The sequence below is a fragment of the Mustelus asterias genome, chromosome 2, assembly GCF_964213995.1.
Source record: "Mustelus asterias chromosome 2, sMusAst1.hap1.1, whole genome shotgun sequence".
NCBI lineage: Eukaryota > Metazoa > Chordata > Chondrichthyes > Carcharhiniformes > Triakidae > Mustelus > Mustelus asterias.
Genome location: NC_135802.1, coordinates 106,402,931 through 106,423,042, shown reverse-complemented (window position 1 = coordinate 106,423,042; position 20,112 = coordinate 106,402,931). Strand labels below are relative to the sequence as shown.

At 41.0% G+C, this 20,112-nt stretch overlaps 1 protein-coding gene across 1 annotated transcript in view; it reads left to right on the top strand.

Annotated features, from left to right (window-relative positions):
• The window catches only part of tax1bp1b (Tax1 (human T-cell leukemia virus type I) binding protein 1b), a 137,053-nt gene that overhangs the window by 53,066 nt on the left and 63,875 nt on the right, over window positions 1–20,112 (top strand). The window contains exons 7-9 of the mRNA XM_078239869.1: window positions 2,153–2,243; window positions 3,785–3,970; window positions 16,266–16,511. Coding sequence (XP_078095995.1) covers window positions 2,153–2,243; window positions 3,785–3,970; window positions 16,266–16,511 — 523 coding nt within the window. The remainder of the gene's footprint in view (window positions 1–2,152; window positions 2,244–3,784; window positions 3,971–16,265; window positions 16,512–20,112) is intronic.

The following is a 20,112-nucleotide window of genomic DNA, read 5'->3' as shown; positions in this document are numbered from 1 at the left end:
CACCACTTGTCTGGCTGTGTGTGCAACCCCAATGACACTCTTGAAGTTCAACACCGCATGCTTGATTGGCAACCATCAATTACCCTAATTATTTGCTCCCTCATCACTGTCTTCAGTGTGCACCATCTACAAAATGCACTGCAGTAACTCACCAAGGCTCTTTCCACCTCTGCCACCCTAAAGAACAAGGGCAGCGTATTCATGGGAATAGCACCACCTGAAAGCTCCCATTTAAGTTAGTTGCCGTCTTAATTTCTTCATAGTAGCCAGGTCAAGAGCCTGGAACTCGCTCGCAAACAGCATGAGGTAATAGCTAAAACATATGGGCCTGAATTTTTTTGTCTGTCAGGTGCACGTGCACGGTTGGGCTCAGGGCGTAATTTCATGCAGCCTGACAACTTAACAGCCAATGTGGAATGCGTTCTATGAAAGTTTGAGTGCCGCTGGAGAGGGTGGGAACTGAGAAAAGGGAGCGTGTGGGTTGGCGTTTCCAATATATTCCCTCAGAGGGACAGACACTGCGGAGCTGACTCAGGGATCTGCTGACCGGTGGAAAGAAAATCTATGTGAAAACTATCCCACGAATGTCTAGGCAGCACAACCATACAAAGACCTCGTTTCTTAATTGTATTTGAACCCTGGATTGACATTGCAGCTTAAATGTGAAGGCTGCTTTGCCAGTCTGCCGACCTGCTAAACATCAGTGTTGGCAATGAGGGATAGACAAAACGCTGGCCTAGCCAGCGATGCCCAAATCCCGTAAATGAATTGAAAAAAAATGATGAAACGTATTTCCTGCAAATAGGTCATTTTATGAAAGATGTTTTTCTGAAAAGACTGGTGTCTCCTTGTCTTCTGTGGTCTAAATTTCAGCTTTGCTTTAGTTCAGAGTCCAAAATTACTTGTATCTTAAGGACTTCTATAAAGTGGTAGTTAACTAGTACTAGGGATGTCGTGTGTGAAATCTGTGTTGGCTAAAATGTCATTTTTACCTTCTGCTAGTCACGATAGACGGCACAGTGGTGCGCACTGCTGCCTCTCAGCTCCAGGGCCCCAGGCTCAATTCTGACCTCGGGTCACTGTCTGTGTGGAGTTTGCATGTTCTCCCCGTGTCTGCTCATTGCTCCTCTGGGTGCTACGGTTTCCTCCCACAGCCCAAAGATGTGCGAGTTAGGTTGCTTGGCCATCCTAGTGTCAGGGGGATTAATAGGGTAAATGCGTGGGGTTGTGGGAATGGGACCTGGGTGGGATTATGGTCGGTGCAGAGTCGATGGGCCGAATGGCCTCCTCCTGCACTGTAGGGATTCTATGATTTTATGTATTGCTTTAGTAAACTTGCTGTATTACAGAAATATTGAATAACTTTTGACATTTATGCTATAATGTTGCAACAGATGTGATGGCTGCCTGTTGTGCTGCAAAATTATTTGGAACAGTAGAAACAACTAGTTATTTTACCACTTTACAGCAAGTATCTTGACAGATTTTAAATAACAAGGTGCTAAAATAGCAACATATGTAATGTATTGTGAGTTAACAAAACACACCAGACTTTTCCTACATATGTTTTATGTATTTCGAAGTCTAAAGTTTCGACTTTAGTTAGAAATTCTATCAAATTTCAATGAAGGTTTTATTTTTTAACAAGGGGAGGCAGTGGTGTAGTGGTATAGTTACTGGACTAGTTCTCCACAGAGCCACGGTAATGTTCGGGGGACCTGAGTTCAAATCCCACCTTGACAGATGGTGAAGGCAGAATTCAATAAAAATCTGGAATTAAAAGTATAATGATGACCATGAAACCATTATTGTTGTTAAATCCCATTTGGTTCACTAATTTCCTTGAGGGAAGGAAATCTGTCACTCTTAAGTGGTCTGGCCTATGTGATTTCCAGATCAACAGCAACATGGTCAACTCAAGGATGGACAATATATGCTGGCCAGCAATGTCCACATCCCATGAATTACAAACCAAAAAAATCCCTCTGAATTTGTCATTTGTGTTAAAGATGCATTCTGTGAAGCACAAGTTTTATTTTTGGAATTAAAAGTAGTGTTGTAGATTGGACCCTTTTAGTTCAGTTATATTTTGATGTCAATTATATTTTGTTGAGATTTATACCTGTCTTGAAATGTAAAATTGTTTCCTCAGCATAAAGCACAAACTGAGGAGACTAATTGTTGAAAAAGAACAACTAGAATTGCAGCTGAAGAATGAAAAGGACGAGAAAGATCTATACAAGGTAATAAGTATTCGCTTTAAGTTCCTTATTGTAAAATTGGTCAGATGCAATGACCATGTAGACAACAAAGGCCAACTCTATGCTTATACTATATAAAATCAAGACTCCAGTATTGGAATCCCAGTACAAGCCCTGACATCAACCTAATGTTCAAAACTTTGCACATCCCAAGAAGAGATCTTGAAAGGAACACATCCAGAACTTATTCCACCCTGTTTCTGCCCTTCCTGATTTCCCCATGCACTCGGATGTAAATGGACATCACATCTTGCTGGGAAGCACCCTGAAAGCAATAAAATTAACTCAGGTGGTTGTACTTCTGGTAGGTACCAGGTAGAGGAACTATTACAAGAACTAACTTCCATACCTCTTGATATCTTCCACCATATCACTATCTTCAGTATGTATCGAGTTTTTTTCTCGACAGAAAAATCAATAATCCCAATCACTATACCTAGAGAAGTAGGCTTATTTCTCTGTTGAACTCTGATTAAACTTCTGAACAAAAATAGCCACACCTAAAGACCACAGTTGTAGAACTGGCTCAGTCTGACCAGAGATGTAAGGGCGAAAATGGCACCACAACCCCCCTCCCCCAGGGCCAGGAGTATTTCACTCTAGCGAGTATAGCTGCCTACTTGCGGGGAACTGGCAGCCCGGCCCTGCTGGATTGAAGGGGGGGGGCAATCGAGGCCTCCCCAGAAGGTTGGGCAATGGGTGAGGGGTTCCCCCTTGGCATTGCCACCTTGGCAGTGCCAGTCTGAGCCCCCCAACACTGTCCAAGGGGCAAAGTGCCAATGCTCAAGGGGCAGTGCCTGATGGGAGCGGGGCCTCCTGGGGCGATTGGGGGCAGGCAGGGGGTGCTCCCGCTGCCACTTTGCACTTTGGCTGAATGACAGGGGGAGGGAGGTCAGCTATCCAGGCTGGGCATCAGGGTGGGGGTGGGGTCAGCCTGCTGAGGGTTTAAAGGGGAGGAGGCTGGCCCGGACACATCTGGGGAGCCAGCGATTGGCTGAGAGTGGGTCGCAGGGCTGGCCAGTGATCGAGCTGGCGAGCAGTCAGGAGGCCAGCAGATAAGGGCCACTGCACATGCGCCGATTTCGGCACTAAAAGATTGGTGCACGCGCAGTGGCCCCTCAGCGTTATGCTGCCGGCCTCTCCAGTGGGAATAGGCCCCGCCCTCTGGTTTCTGGAGTGCACAGAGTGTGGGAGATTCATTTGGAAACACCCCCTGAAAAAGCCAGCGTGATTTACGCCAGTTTTTACCAAATTCGACACTTCGAATATTTTTGGGAGAATCGCCCCCAATATTGTTCAGGAAGGTATTCAAGTTCCATTATCCTAATATGGATTTTCCCTGTTCTCACTTCAAATCTGTTACTGTCTGATTTGAAATTTTGTAGAAAGTCACTTTTGGTATGTGTACATGATACTGCATTTCACATTTAACTTGGGTTTTAAATGCTAGACTGTGAGGTATTTGATTATTACTAGCCATCTAACCAAAAATAAATTTTATAACTAATTGTGATTATTTGCAGGTTCATGCAAAGAATACAGAAATTGAAAACACAAAGCTGGTTACAGAGATGCAGTCTTTTAAAAGCTTAGATGCAAGTAAAGAGAACATGCTGGCCCACTTCAAGGAAGAAGTGGGAAGACTACAGCAATGTTTGTCAGAAAAAGAAAAATTGCAAAAGGAAATGTTAGTTAATTCCGCTAACATGGTAAGAAATGTTAAATGAAAATATTAAACATTTAAAATAACATCAGTTCCTCGTGAAGCTTTTTCAGGTGCCTCAACCATCAATAGATTATTACCAGACCATTTCAGATTTCTACAACCTGTTCTGTTATACTTTTTGCCCTGTGACTAGGGGAAGTATTGCTTTGCTACAATATTTTGTTTATGCACGATTGGTAGTTTGCTTGTACATATCAGAAAATTAATGATTATCCATGTGGCTAAATGGTAAGTGCACCATGTGATGCAGTATAAAGCTATACAGATCAGATAGTGATGCCAGTTCAATGCAGGCATTTGTCTCATTGTCAATGGACTGGGAAATTGACTAAATTCCTGCTCCTGATAGTTCAGTTATCTCTGTTAGAAATGGCACATGTGGAGATATGGAGTGAGAATATAATTAGTCTTGAAGCTATTTCCTTCAAAGTTTAGAGGGTTTGACAATGCTTTCTGCATGTGAAGATTAACCATATAAGAAAGGTGCTGCTGGATAACATTTGAATTGTATCCCTATGAGAATCAGTACCTTATTTTTGTGCAAGAAAGAAGCAGTAGGGAAAAAAATACCCTCAGCCACATGTTAGTAAAACTGAGCAAAAAAGGGGTGAGGATTGGTGTAATGTTGAGAGAAAGCAATAACTGATCATTAAATACTGGACAGAATGGAATCATTGTCTTTAGTCTCCACTACCACCTCTGCTCCCTAGCCACCAACTTTATCCCCTGCCCTGGCAGCTGTCTGAGGCGGAACCAGACATTTCACAACCTTGATGTTACATTAAATCCCATGATGAGCTAACAATTGCATAACCACACCATCGCCATGGCTCCCTATTCCTTTCTCTATAACACCTCCTGACTCCACACCACTTCAGCTCATCTACTGAAACCCTCATGTTTGCTACTTTTAGATTTGACTCTTCACTTGCATTCCTGGCTGGCCTCCCACATTCTACTCTCTAAACCGTAGGTCATCCAAAACTCTGCTGCTATTTCATAACCTGCACCACGTCCTGTTCACCCATAACGTTCTGCTCGTTGAGGTACATTGACTCAATTTTAAAAGTCCCATTCTTATCTTCAGATTCTCCATGGTTTCTCCTCTAACCCCACAACACTCTGAACTACCTGTACTCCTCTATTTCTGGCCTACTGGGCATCCCTGATTTTAATGACTCCTTACAGGTAATCAAGTCTTAAAGGTACAGACAATGTGAATGGAGAGAGGGTTAAGCACAGGTTAAAGAGGTGTGTATTGTCTCTAACCAGGAGTGAGATTTTGCAAGCCCAGGCAAGTCGTGAGAGTTACAGATAGTGTGACATAAACCCAAGATCCCGGTTGAGGCCGTCCTCGTGTGCAGAACTTGGCTATCAGTTTCTGGCGGTTTAACGGCCGCGGCATGTGACCCCTAACAGCCGTAGCTGTTTGAAGGCAACTCTCTCCACTCACATTGTTTGTACCTTTAAGACTTGATTACCTGTAAAGACTCGCATTCCAACCATTATCTTGTAAATTGAGTTTGTGTCTATATATGCCCTGTTTGTGAACACAACTCCTCACTCACCTGAAGAAGGAGTGACACTCTGAAAGCTTGTGCTACCAAATAAACCTGTTGGACTTTAACCTAGTGTTGAGACTTTTTAATGACTCCAACAGCCCTAAGTTCTGGAATTCCCTCCCTAACACCTCCACCACAATTTCCTCTTTCAAAATGTTTTTTAAATTCTTCCCAAGCTTTTGGTCAACTACCCTAATATCTTGTGTGGCGCAGTGCCCATATTTTGTTTTGTACTGCCCCTGTGAAGGACTTTGGAACACTTGTGTTAAAGGTACTAGATTTGATTTAGTCATGTAAAGCAATGTTTGAGAATTTCTGCTGCTCTAAATCAAAGCATAGTTTTGCAAGGCTAGTTTAAATTCTCTAAATTATTATGCACCATTCTGTAGGTGTAAAGGCAACTTGGAGAGGATCTTGTTCCAGGCAAAGCTAACAAAGCAGAAGTGCTTGTGATTAGAAGAGCATGATTACTACAGGGGTTTTCTGACCAAGAACACAGCTACAGTGCCCACCATATGACTGTGGTGATTAGCTGTTGCTCAAGGGTTTTTATTAGTTAATTTGGTTAGTTCAACATGGTTCTGAAATTGGACGTAGTATTTATTGTATTTCAAATCAGACAATTGTTTTTACCATTCCTGTTTAGATTTTACTTCGTAACACTTCCTTGCCTTTCAGTAGCTAATGCTTAATTTTCTTCACAAAAAGGATGACATGGTTTTTTTCTTATTTGTTCATGAGATGTAGGCATCGCTAGCAGTACCAGCATTTATTGCCCATCCGTAATTGAGAATGAGATGGTGAACCTTCTATTGCTGCAGTTTGTAGGTGTACCCACAATGTAGTTAGGGAGGGATTTCCAGGATTTTGACCCAGAGATGAGAATATATCCTTCTTAAGTGTGGTACAATAATTTAGTGAAGCATGATGTGTGTTCTTGTTTAATTTCACTTAAATGAACTGAGGTATATAGTTTGACAGGAATGTTTTATCCACCAGCTGGAGCGATCAGTATACAGTGTGAATTACTAATATTTCAGCATTACCTTATCAGCAAACAGGTTCATTGTTAATCTTGTTGTCCCAGATCGTTTTGTGTACAAGGTAACAGAAGCATGGAACGATACAGAGCAGGAGGGCATTCATCCCAACATGTCTGTGCTAGCTCCCTGAAAGAGTTCTCCAATTAGTCCCACCTTTGTGTTCTTTTTTTGTGATCCTCTAATTTTTGTTTCAGAAGGAACATGAACTTGTCTGCAAGCAGATCTTTAGGGTGTGAGAAAAGGCTTGTGGAATGTACCTATATAGTAATGGAGAGTTATTTTTCTTCATTCTGGGAACATAAGACTTGGGAGCAGGAGTAGGCCATTCATGTTCCACCATTCAGTTAGATCATGGTTGATCTGGTTGTGATCCCAGCTCTACTTTTGTATAACTCTTGACCCCCTTGTCCAAAAAAATTTATTTAACTTAGCCATGTTTAAATTTAAAGACCCAGCCATCGCTACCTTCTGGGGAATAGTGGGCTTACATTAGCTACCTTCCAATCTGTAGGAACCATTTCAAAGTCCAAGGAATTTTGGAAAATTACCACCAACGGATCTACTATTTCTAGGGCCACTTCCTTAAGTATTCTGGGATGAAGATTATCAGGCCCTGGAGAATTATCCACCTTCAATCCCATCATTTTACCCAAAACCATTTCTCTACTAATACTCATTTCCTTCAGCTCCTTACTAAAACTTGTTGCTCTCAGAATTTCCAGTATGTCATTCATATCTTTCTTTGTAAAGTCAGAAGCAAAGTATGAATTTAGTTCTTCAGCCATTTCTTTTTCCCTGTTGAGTTCCCCTGTTTCTGACTGTTTTTGTCAATCGTTTTCTCTTTACATATACCTAGAAAGTTTTAGTCAGTTTTTATGTCCACTGCTAGCTTACTTTCATACTTTATCTTTCCCTTAATCAAACCCTTGGACTACCTTTGCTTAATTTTAAATTGCTCCCAATCCTCAGGTCTGTTGCTTGTTCTTGCCGGTTTGTATGGTTCTTGAATCTAATACTATCGCTATATGATTTGGCCACAGTTCCCTTTCCACTATTGAGCCAAATTGGAATAAACAACTTTTGGAGTTTACCTATTTGTTCCTTGAATGATTGCCATTGCCTGCCCACTGTCCTTCCTTTCAGTAATGTTTCCCAGTACATCATAGCCAACTCGTGCTTTATACCATCATAGCTATCTTTATTGAGATTCAGGATCCTGGTCTCACAATCAACAACCTCACTATCCACCTTGATAAAGAATTCTATCCTATTATGGTTGCTCATCCCCACGGATTCACTCACAGCTAGATTGACAACTAATCCTTTCCCATTACTCCAGTCCAAGATAGTTCATTCCCTTGTTGGTTCCTCAGCATATTAGTCCAGAAAACCACCCTGTATACACCCCAGAAATTCCTCCTCTATGACTAATTTGACTCGCCCAATCTATATGTGGGTTAAAGTCACCAATAATCACAGATGTTCCTTTATCACATGCATCTCTGATTTCTTGTTAGATGTTATTCCCAACATTACCACTACGGTTTGGTTGTCTGTATACCACCTCCACGAATATTTTTTGCTCCTTGGTGTTCCTTAACTTGACCCATGCATATTCCACATCGTCTGTGCTAATATATTTCTCCCCATATTGTATCAATATCTTTAATCAACAATGCAACTCCACCACCGTTTCCTTTCTGTCTGTTTTTCCTGAACACTGAATAGCCCTCAATGTTTAGTTCACATCCTTGGTCACCTTGGAGCCATGTCTCTGTAATGCGAAATATACCATATCCCTTTGCATCTATCTATGCAACTAATTAATCCATTTTATTTTGAATGGTTCTAATGTTCAGGTACAAAACCTTAAAGCTAGTCCTTTTAATGTTCCTTGTCCTGTTCCTACTATTTTTACTGTGTCCTTATCTGATTCTGGCCCTTGATTTCTCTGCCTATAGCTTTTTTTATTCTCCTTGCTGTCTTTTTCTCTTGTTCTTGATTCCTGCTGCTCTGAATCCTTACATAGGTTCCTGCCATATTAGTTTAAACCCTCTCCAACCACTCTAGCAAGTGCTGCCCCTCCCCTCCCCAAGGACATCAGTCCTGGTCCTGCCCAAGTGTATCCCGTCCAGTTTGTAGAGGATTTGTGAGTGGAAAATCATGTTTCACAAATTTGATTGAGTTTTTTGAAGGGGTAATCAAGAAGGTAGATGAGGGCAGTGCAGCTGATGTTGTCTACATGGACTTTAGCAAGGCCTTTGACAAGGTACCGCATGGTAGGTTGTTGCATAAGGTTAAATCTCACAGGATCCAGGGTGAGGTATCTAAATGGATACAAAATTGGCTTCTTGACAGAAGCCAGAGGGTGGTTGTAGACAGTTGTTTTTCAAACTGGAGGCCTGTGACCAGCGGTGTGCCTCAGGGATCAGTGCTGGGTCCACTGTTATTTGTCATTTATATTAATGATTTGGATGAGAATATAGGAGGCATGGTTAGTAAGTTTGCCGATGACACCAAGATTGGTGGCTGGGTGGACAGTGAAGAAAGTTATCTCCAATTGCAACGGGATCTTGATCATTTGGGCCAATGGGCTGACGAATGGCAGATGGAGTTTAATTTAGACAAATGCGAGGTGATGCATTTTAGTAGATTGAAGTAGGGCTGGACTTACTCAATTAATGATAGGGCATTGGGGAGGGTTACAGAACAAAGAGATCTAGGGGTACATGTTCATAGCTCCTAGAAAGTGCGTCACAGGTGGACAGAGTGGTGAAGAAGGCATTCGGCATGCTTGGTTTCATCGGTCAAAACATTGAATACAGGAGTTGGAATGTCTTGTTGAAGTTGTACAAGACATTGGTAAGGCCACACTTGGAATACTGTGTGCAATTCTGGTCACCCTATTCTAGAAAGGAAATTATTAAACTAGAAAGAGTGCAGAAAAGATTTACTAGGATGCTAATGGGACTTGATGGATTGAATTATAAGGAAAGGCTGGATAGACTGGGACTTTTTTCTCTGGAGCATGGGAGGCTGAGGAGTGACCTTATAGAGGTCTATAAAATAATGAGGGGCATAGATGAGCTAGATAGTCAATATCTTTTCCCAAATGTTGGGGAGTCTAAAACTAGAGGGCATAGGTTTAAGGTGAGAAGGGAGAGATACAAAAGTGTTCAGAGGGGCAATTTTTTCACACAGGATGGTGAGTGTCTGGAACAAGCTGCCAGTTGTAGTAATAGAGGCGGGTACACTTGTGTCTTTTAAAAAGCATTTAGATAGTTACATGGGTAAGATGTATATAGAGGGAAATGGGCCAAATGCGGGCAATTGGGATTAGCTTAGGGGTTTTAAAAAAAGAAGGGCGGCATGGACAAGTTGGGCCAAAGGTCCTGTTTCCATGCTGTAAACCTGAGGTCCGACCATCTCCAGAACTGGTCCCAATGCCCCACGAACCTAAAAACCTTTCTCCTTGCACCATCTTTTCAGTTGCATACTCATCCTCTATATTCTGCTGTTTCTACTCTGATTAGCACATGGCACTGGTGGTAATCCCTTTTGCAATTTCCCTTTCACAAAGCCATGTTGGCTGTGCCTGATCATATCCTGACTTTTGAAGTATTCTGCTGTGGCCTCCTTAATAATGGTCTCTTGTCCTATGACAGATATTTGGATAAATAGCCATAGTTTTCTGCTTTCTGCTTCCCTCCTTTCTTTAATAAAGGTACATTAACTATTTTCCAATGTGCTGGAATCCTTCTGGAATCTTAAGAAATTTTGGAACCTTGTAACTGTGAATAAACTACTATTAGTGCCACCATTTCTTTTAAGACCCTAGGATGCAGACCGTCTGGTCCTGGGGACTTGTCAGCAATTGGGTCGAATAGCTTTTATTGCACCTTTTCCCTGGTGATGGCCATTGCTTTATGTTCATCCCTTGCTATCACCTCTTGATTTTTAATTATTTCTGGGGAGTTGACTCTTCTACCATGAAGTCAGAGGCAAAATATCTGTTCAATGCCTCCACCATTTCTTTGTTTTCCACCTCTGAGCCTCGGAAACTGAAAATCCTATTTATGGATGATCAGTTTCTGAGGCCCACAGGAACAGCACCAGCTTTAGTTACTCATATTCCAATACTTACAAAAACTTGCTATTATATTATTAGCAAACTTTCTATCCTACCGTTTTCTGTCTCTTTATTATCTTTGTAATCATTCTTTGCCTGTTCCAGCGGAACAGGGTAAACAGAAATCCCTTATTTTCCTTGCCATCCATCCGTAAGCAGACCTGTTTCAAGTTTTGAAATAAGCTGTGGCGTGTTTCCCCAAATCCTGTCTGTGAAGTTGATTTTTAAACGATTAGCACCAAAACACTCGAATTAAATCAGAAATATTGTTTATTTATGCATTCAATGACACATACGCAAGCGCACAAGTTGTAAATAGGAAAGAAAAGAATGTTATAACTAGGAATAACTTTGAAACAAAGAACCAAAGATCTGATATTAATTCACATGAATGTTGGTGTACATTTGAGGGTTCCTTCACATTGGAGTTTTCGTCACATCAGAGTTAAGATTCAGGCAGTTCAGCTAGCTGAAAGCAGGAGTTATGGAATTCATTTAAAGTTGGTGATGTCGCAGCAAGATGAGGTTGATGTACAGAGACTTGGTCTGCTCTACTGGTGATGGCAGAAATTTTCCAGGGATTCAGGTATCACAAGTTTCAATGGTTTTCTTTTTGTTACAAGTTCAGGCTGGGGAGACAGACCCTTGTTTCGTTGATTGTAATGGGCCCATACAATGATAGGTCCGAAATTCCACAAGGATGAGAATCAAGTTTTGTCCCATAATTACTGTTGGAAGTTTCCAGAAATGTAACTAACTTGCAAATCCTGTGACCTGAAGCAGCCATATTTTTGGTCCAACAAAGTCAATTTTTAAGAGTGCAGAAAGTAAATTTTGATTTGATAAGTTTATGATCTCCATTATGTTTACTGAACATGATGCTCGTTTCCCAGTTCAGCTTTGCCAGCTTTACCTCCTAGTTACCTTCAATTAGGTTCAAAAAAACTCGTCATGGACCCACACTTCTTGCTTTCAAACTGAACATGAAATTCTGCCATATTGTAATCACTGTCACTTCAAGGCTCCTTTGAGGTTATTGATTAAATCCTGTCTCATTGCACATTACCAGGGATAGGATAATCTGCTTCCTGGCTGTCTCCAGAATGTGTTACTCTAAGAAATAATCCTGAAAACACTCTGAATTCGTTCACCGGGGTGGCACAGTGGTTAGCACTGCTGCCTCACAGTACCAGGGACTTGGGTTCGATTCCCAGCTTGGGTCACTGTGTGGAGTTTGCACACACTCCCCATGTGTATGTGGGTTTCCTCCAGGTACTCCGGTTTCCTCCCACAGTCCAGAGATGTGTGGGTTAGGTTGATTGGCCATGCCTAATTGACCCTAGTTTCAGGGGGAATAGCAGGATAAATATGTGGGGTTGTGGGGATAGGATGGGACTGTTGTCGGTGCAGGCTTGATGGGCTGAATGGCCTCCTTCTGTACTGAAGGGATTCTATGATTACAGGCCCCTTTGTCAATCTGATTCTCCCAATTTACACGTAGATTAAAGTTGCCCATGATTATTGCAGGATCTTTGTTTCATGTCTCATTTATTACTAATTATATGCTTTGTCCTACAGTGTTAACTACTGTTAGGGAGCCTATAAATTATTCCCGTAAGTGACTACTTATTGTTAGTATTTCTTATCTCTATCCAAACTGATTTTATATCCTGATCTTTCAAACCAAGGTTTATCTCTCGGTACTGAACGAATGCCATCCTTAATAAACAAGATGTCAAATACTTTTTGACATTTAGGTCCCAGCCTTAGTCATCTTTCAACCATGTTTCTGTAATGCTCATCAGCTCATACATATTTATCCGTGTGGTAACAATTCATCCCTTTTGTTACAAATGCTGCATGCAAATTCAGCGTCTTAAACTCCGTTTTGTTTTTATCTTTATTGCAATTACTGGTTTTACCTGCTGATGCCCGTTCTGTCCCTTCTTGTCACTCACCGGTAATCATTTGCAAATTGCTGCCCTATTACTATTACTGTGTTGTTTCCATTTCCTTTGCTAGATTTCCTCTCTCATGATCCTTTTTTTTCTCCTCCATTTAATTTAAAGTCCGCTCTATTGCCCTAGTTGTACAATTTATCAGTACATCTGGTCCCAGCACAGTTCAGGTGTTAACTGTCCCAGTGGTACAGATCTCACTTACTTCAATACTGGTGCCAGTGCCCCGTGAACTGAAACCCATTTCTCACGCACCAATCTTTGAGCTATACATTTATCTCTTTAATCTTGTTTGCCCCATTCTAATTTGATTGTGGCTCAGGTTATAATTCAGGGATGATTACCCATGAGGTTCTGTTTTTTAATTTGGTCAGTAGATGCTCATACCTCCTCAGCAAAAACTCTTTCCTAGTCCTACTAATGTGGTGCAACCCTATGTGGACCATGACAGTTGGACCTCCACTGTTCTCTCTAGCTGTAAGCAGATGTTCCGAACCCTAGCACCAGGCAGGCAAGACAGCCGTTTGGACTCTTGCTCTGGATTGCAGAGAAATATGTGTATCCTTTTGACTGTACGATCCTCTATGCCCACTTTATTCCTATGTACTCCCCACTTGAATTGGCTTCCTGTGCTGTGGTGCCCGAGTCAGTTAGCTCATCCACCCTGCAGCGTCCACTCTTATCCAAATAAGCTGAAAGAACCTCAGGCCTGTTGGACAGTTACAAGGGCTGAGGCTCCAGAATTTCCAGATTTTGAGTCCCCCTGCCTCCTTCACTTGCAGTCATGCTCTCTTGTCCCTGAATGCTGACAAAATCATAAGATTTGATCCAAAGGGATGCGACCACCACCTGGTACAAAGTATCCAGGTAACTCTCCTCCTCTGATATATTGCAGTGTCTACAGCTCAGCCTCTAGCCCAATGACTCTGAGCTGATTCTCTTCGAGCACCAGATACTGACACTGGTGTCCAGGAACCCTCACATTCTGTAGTCACACCACATCCCCTGCCCTACCATCCTTAATGTGTTTTAATGAACTAATTATTTATTTTCCTTTTTTTAATTTAGTACCTCTCTTTACCATCACTTACTGTCCTAATTTAAACCTTAAGTGATAGAATCGATTTTTACAACTTATTAGGAGCACAACTGATAAATGCTAGGGTACTCCAAAACCCAGAAGGGAACTTGGGAATGAATATCTGCGCTCAACTGTATTTTGGTATAATGCCAGCAAAGATGAGAAGATAAGTGAAAGATGTCCCGGGCTATTTTGTGGTGCTTTTAAACAAAATAAATGTTTATTAAACAATAAAACACAAGTCAACTAAAAATGCACTTAATTACATTAATGGCTGTCCACAATATCTTTACATTTACCCAGTTCCAAACCCCCTCTAACCTCAAAAGCTAAACTGTCCAAACAGGTTTTTAAAAACTATAAGCAAAGTCCAGCATTGTTTACCATACCAGATACCTATATCTTTTTGAGTGCTTCTGATTTAGAATAGAGACAACAGGCTTCTCAAAACAGGTTTTCTGCAGGCGCAGCTTGTTGGGAGTGGACACAGCTTTCTGCTGTGTGGGTTGCAGTCTCAAACAACTCTCTTGCATTGGGTGAATTTGCCTCTGGTATCTTCCCTTTCCTGAACTAACCTTCTCAGAAGTTACTCTTAATTACCTTTAATACCTGAGTATACCTTTTAGAATGTAAATATGAAATTCACCCCCATCTTCTCTTTACCCGTTGCCACCCCATCACCCATTGTTATCAGACTAATCATTATATCAAAGCCTCATCTCCATCAACCCAGCCAATCTGATGGTTTTCCAATTTCCATTTTAAAAGTAGCTTGTTTTACCGTTAAACATACAAACCACCAGAACGCATTCTCAGTTCTCGGAGTTCTTACGTTTTCCAATTTGTCACAGTGTCCTAATGCACTTAAAATATTTTTTTCCCTAATTTCCAGCTATTTACGTACGGTCCTCGAGAGCAGTTACTCACCAACCAATCAATCTCAGCTTTCATGAATTCCTGTGGAATGTTCACTTTTTCAAAGTGCAACTCCCACCTCTTCTCCCCAGGTCCTGGGCGGTTGGCGCCCTCCCTGTCCCCGGGTCCTGGGTGGTTGACGCTGGGTGGTTGACCTGTCTACATAACCAGTGCTTGAAAGACATAGTCCCTTCTAAATAAATGAGCATTTGAAATTCATGATAATAATTGGGATTTTATTATTTTTCACATTGTACCTTTTGGTTTACGAATTTTGCTTTAAGATAAGGAAACTTGTACATTTTCTACATTATTCCCATTAGGGGATGGATCATATATACATGTGATGTATCTCGTTAAGATCAATTTTGTAAAGCACAGAAGGAGGCTATTCGGTGCATAATAATTTCTTGGAAGAGTTATGTCCCACTTCCTGGCTCTTCCCCCATAGCCTTGTAAATTTCTCCTTTTTATGTATATATTCGGTTCCCTTTTAAAGTTCTTCAAACTTAAATTGTGCAGATTGGAAGTGGATGTTAATTCCTCACGTTTGTCATCATCTTCGTATTTATTAGTTCCAATCTCCCCACTTGCAGTTGATTTACTTATGTAAACCCATTATTAAATGCATAATCTGATGACTGGTTCTCACAAAAATCGCCGAAAATCCTTTCGGAAGTGTTTTGCTCCATTCTTGAAATCTTGAACATCTAGGTTTAATTTTGAGCTCAAACTAATGAACTCAACTGGATTTTTTAATGGTTAGAAAATATCAGCTCTAATGACTTACACATGAGGTTAGATTCCAGTTTCTATCCCCTATTAAACAGGCAGGTGATGCACAAAATGAGTAACAGGCAAGAAATTTCAAACTTTGTTTTATTTCTTAAAACCAAGAAGTTGAATGTTGAAAGCAAATAAAGCCTTTGAGCAAACAGGTAGAAAGGGTGGAAGTGCCCATTACCTGACAGTGAAGCAAAGGGGACAGGAAAGTAGCTTGGCAGTTGAAAGGCATAGGAGCGATCTGTGAAAGATGAACTTTAGAAATGGGAATGGATAATGGAGATGTGAAGGGACATGCGGTTAGGGCAGGAGTGTGTGTGATGTGATTGCAAGAATTTAAAATTAATTCAACCAAAACCAAAAATGTGAAACCAGCTTGAAATGAATGTAACATTGTAGCAAGAAAGATATTTTAAGTGAAAGTGGCGGGGTGATCGTTGCTATGTTGTTAACATTTTTGAACTAAATTGGTATTTTTTGTAGGAAGGTGGGCTGCTCGCCTCTGAAAGAAATGTACCTGTCATTCATTGACGGTATTGAACACCATTTTCAGTATTTTGTGACTAAAACTGACTACAGTCAGTAGTTTTGATTTGCATGTGTTTGCATTGTTTAACTTCTCAGAAATCCTAGGAATCAAATAGCTCAGTGCTTTCAGAATAATGAAAAGAGCTTTATTGCTAATTGGCTGATACTTTTCTCTTTCAATTAAAAATTGGAATTCAATAAACATTCATATCTTTGGTCTGTTCAAATAATCAAAACGACAGCTATAACTTATTTTCCCATGACTGCTCTGATTTTCAGGATGAAGTATCCGTTCTTCGTGAACGTCTACGTAGAGCTGAGGAACACGTGCAAGCGAGCGAGCAGAAAATTGCTTTGATGGCTCAAGAGCTTGCTGACACTTCCAACATTCGTGACAAAACCATGGGTGATCTGCACAGTGCACGAGTAAAAATTGATTTGCTGAACGATGAACTTGCTGACACTGAGAAAAAATATAAGGGAGAGATACAAGTGCTAAGAGCTGCAATATCAAAAAAAGAAAAGGTTTGTATTATAACATTTGCTTCATTTTTCTGTTCTGATTTGGATATTAATTTTGCAGAAACTTTCTTCACCCTGCCCCCTTGTGCCCCGCCCCTCTGCGTCCCCTTGGTCATGCCACCTGCCTGCCCAAGTATTAGAAAAGGAGCACCTGTTTAATATTTAAGATGTGAGTTGATCCCCAATTTGTCTTTTGGAAAAAGCAAACTCTCTAATTGTACAATGACTCTGAAATTCACAAGTACTTTTCCAATCTGAGAACTTCATGCACCTAAAACAAATTCAATGACCTGATTGGAATCTGAACCTACAACTGAACTTTTGACCTAAAAGGTGCCAAAAGATAGCTTAGCCATTAAACAGTTGGCTACTCCAAACAGTCCGATTGAATCAACTTGGTTTTAATTATATTTCTTATTCATTGGTTTATGTCTGTTTAATTTGAATTGGCTTTAGTACTTAACACTTTTATTGGTAAATTATTTCTGAATTGCTATGTTAGTGTGCTCTGATTTAAATAGTCATCAACATCCCCCTCATTACAGAATCACAGCACAGAAGGAGGCCATTTTTGCCATCGTGTTTGCACCGATTCAAAACAGCATCATGAATTAGCGTCATTTCCCTTATGACGACACATTGTTTCTATTCAAGTAATCATCCAATGCCTTCGTGGATACCTTGATTGAACCTGCATCCTCCACACTTCCAGGCAGTGCATTCCAGACCCGAACTACTCACTGTGTGAAAACGTTTTTCTCACATCACATTTGCTTCTTTTACAAATTGCTTTAAATCTGTGCCCCTCATTCTTGATCCTTTACAAGCGGGAACAGTTTCTACTTATCTCCTCAGTCCAACCTCTCTATCAAATTTCCCCTCAGCCGCCTTCTCTCCAAGGAGAACAGTCCCAACCTCTACAGTCTATCGCCTTAACTGAAGTTTATCATCCCTGGAACCATTGTTGTGAACTTCATCTGCATTCTCTCCAATGTGTTTGCGTCCTTCCAATAGTGCGGTGCCCAGAATTGTGCACAATATTCCAGCTAAGGTCTAATTAGTATCTTGTATAAGTTCAGCATAATCCCCTTGCTATTGTACTCTATGCCCCTATTAATAAAGCCCAGAATCCTACATGCTTTATTAACTGTTCGCTCCACCTATCCTGCCACCTTCAATGATCTATGCACATATATACACCCAAGTCCCTCTGCCCCTGCACCGTTTTAAGAATTTTACCCCTTATTTTATATTTTCTCTTCATGTTCCTTCTACCAAAGGAGGCATTATCTCTCACTTCTTAGCATTGAACTTCATGTGCCACTCTTCTACCCACTCCATCAACTTGCCTATGTTTTTTTGATGTTTTATACTGTCCTCTTCACTGCTTACAATACTTCCAAGTTTTGTGTCATTCGCAAACTTTGACATTGTCCACCTGTACACCAAATCTGTAATTCGTCAATTCAGTGCACACCAGCATAGCAATTTAGGAATTATCTACCAAAAAAGTGTTAAGTACTAATCTTTTCAAAACTAAAAGCCAATTTAAATTAAACAGACATCAACCAATGAATAAGAAATATAATTAAAACCAAGTTGATTCAATTGGACTGTTTGGACTAACCAGCTATTTAGTGGCTAAGCTATCTTTTGGCACCCAAGCTTTAGTCAAAAGTTCAGTTGTAGGTTCAGATTCCAATCATGCGATTAAATTTGTTGTTGTGTAATTTATCTGTTGCTGTATGTCTGACCTGTCTCACTCTGAAGTAGCTGGACTCCGTTCCCTCAGGGCCAAAATTAACATTGCCATCAAACCTGCCTGCTGTTGTCTGATGAACTGGCCTCTATATAGGCCAGAAGACCATTTCCCGACAATTCCTCTTTACAAACCATGACCCCACCACTGAACACAAGCTATCACCTCCACGTCTGTTACTGATGACTTCTTCTCTGGAGATCTTCTCCCAGTGACCTTCATTCTCAATAGTCTTAGCCCTCAACATCTCATACCTCTTTTCCAGGATCCATAAACAGGGCTGCCCTGGTAAAGCTGGCATTTGAGCCTGTTCCTGTCCAACTGAACTGTCTCAAATCTTCCTCCCCTTGTCCAGTCTCTTCCCACCTACGTCCATGACTATGCTGCTGCCCTTTCCCACTTTAATGGTTTCTAATTTCCTGCTCCTAACTGTCTCCACTTCACTCTAGATGTCCAATCTGTCTAAATTACCAGGACAATCTGACGGCTGTCTGCTTCTTCCTTAAACGGAGGCTCAACCAGCCTTGATCCACCACCATCCTCCTCTGTCTGGCTGAATGGCTCTCACAATGAAACTGCTCTTTCAAATCCATTTACTTCTTCCAAATAAAAGGTGTTGCTATGGATAATCACATAGGTTTTACCTAAGTCTCCTTTTCTTTGTGAGATATACTTGTGGGGAATACTCCTTGTTCCAGTCCTATTTGGAGCCTAGTCCTTCATACCTTTTCCTGGTACATCAATAGCCATTACTCTCAACCTGAACAGGAAAATTTAATGAACGTTGCTTCCAATGTTCACCCTTTCTCACTGTCACAAGGCTCATCTCTAAATCTTCCCCTCCCTTTATCAACTTCTTTTCCTCCATTTCTGGAGGTAAGCTATCAGTGAATGTTCACTGCAAGTCCACTGACTCCCAAAACTACCTGACAACTTGCCCACATCCTGCTTCCTCTAAGAACTCCATTATGTTCTCTCAGCTTCAACATTGTCATCACGTCTATTTAGATAACGCAACCTTCCAGCCTTCCTCAAAGTAGACACTGCCCCCCACCCACAACCCACAGGGTCCTAGACTATGTCCATCCCATTTTCCAAACTTCTGCTTTCACTCCTTTCCCTCCCTTCTAGAACTGTGATAAGATTTCCCTTCCAATCCACCAGCCTATGTACTCATCAGATCATCCTTCACCATTTTTGCCACCTACAATGTAATGCTACTACCAAACACAACATATCTTCTCCTTTTTCAGCATTCCAAAGGGACCATTCTCACCCTATTGGTTTTCCCAACTTGTCTCCTTTCACTTGCCTAAAACCTGTTGCATTTCTATTTTTCTCTGGTTCTAATGATAGGTCACAGACCCTTAAATTCATTCTCTCCACAGATGCTTCCTAATCCTCTGACTATATCCAGCATTTTTTGTTTTTACTACAGATTTCCAGCATCCATACTATTTTGCTTTTGTACAATATTGTAACTTAGCAGGAGTAACAATGGAAACAGGATATTGTGATCATTCCACCCAGTCCCATGTGCTCTCTTCCAATTTTCTGAAATATCGACTAATTAGCAGTTACTGAGGCGAGGCTAAGTTGATTTATTTTACACGAAGTGGATGTCGAGTGTGATTACCTACGAAAAGCATCTGAAACAAAAGTAGCAAATACCTTTTTGTTCCAGACGTGGTTGTTAACTTTGGTGATTACCAGTTGGGTGAGCTTACTAAGATTCCCATTGTCCCCTTGTTCCAGTAGCTCCACTGTGACTGTTGAATGTGAACTAACTTCAATTTAAAAGCAACAGTTTAATCTAATTTATACCTCTATCTTTCTGTGGTAACA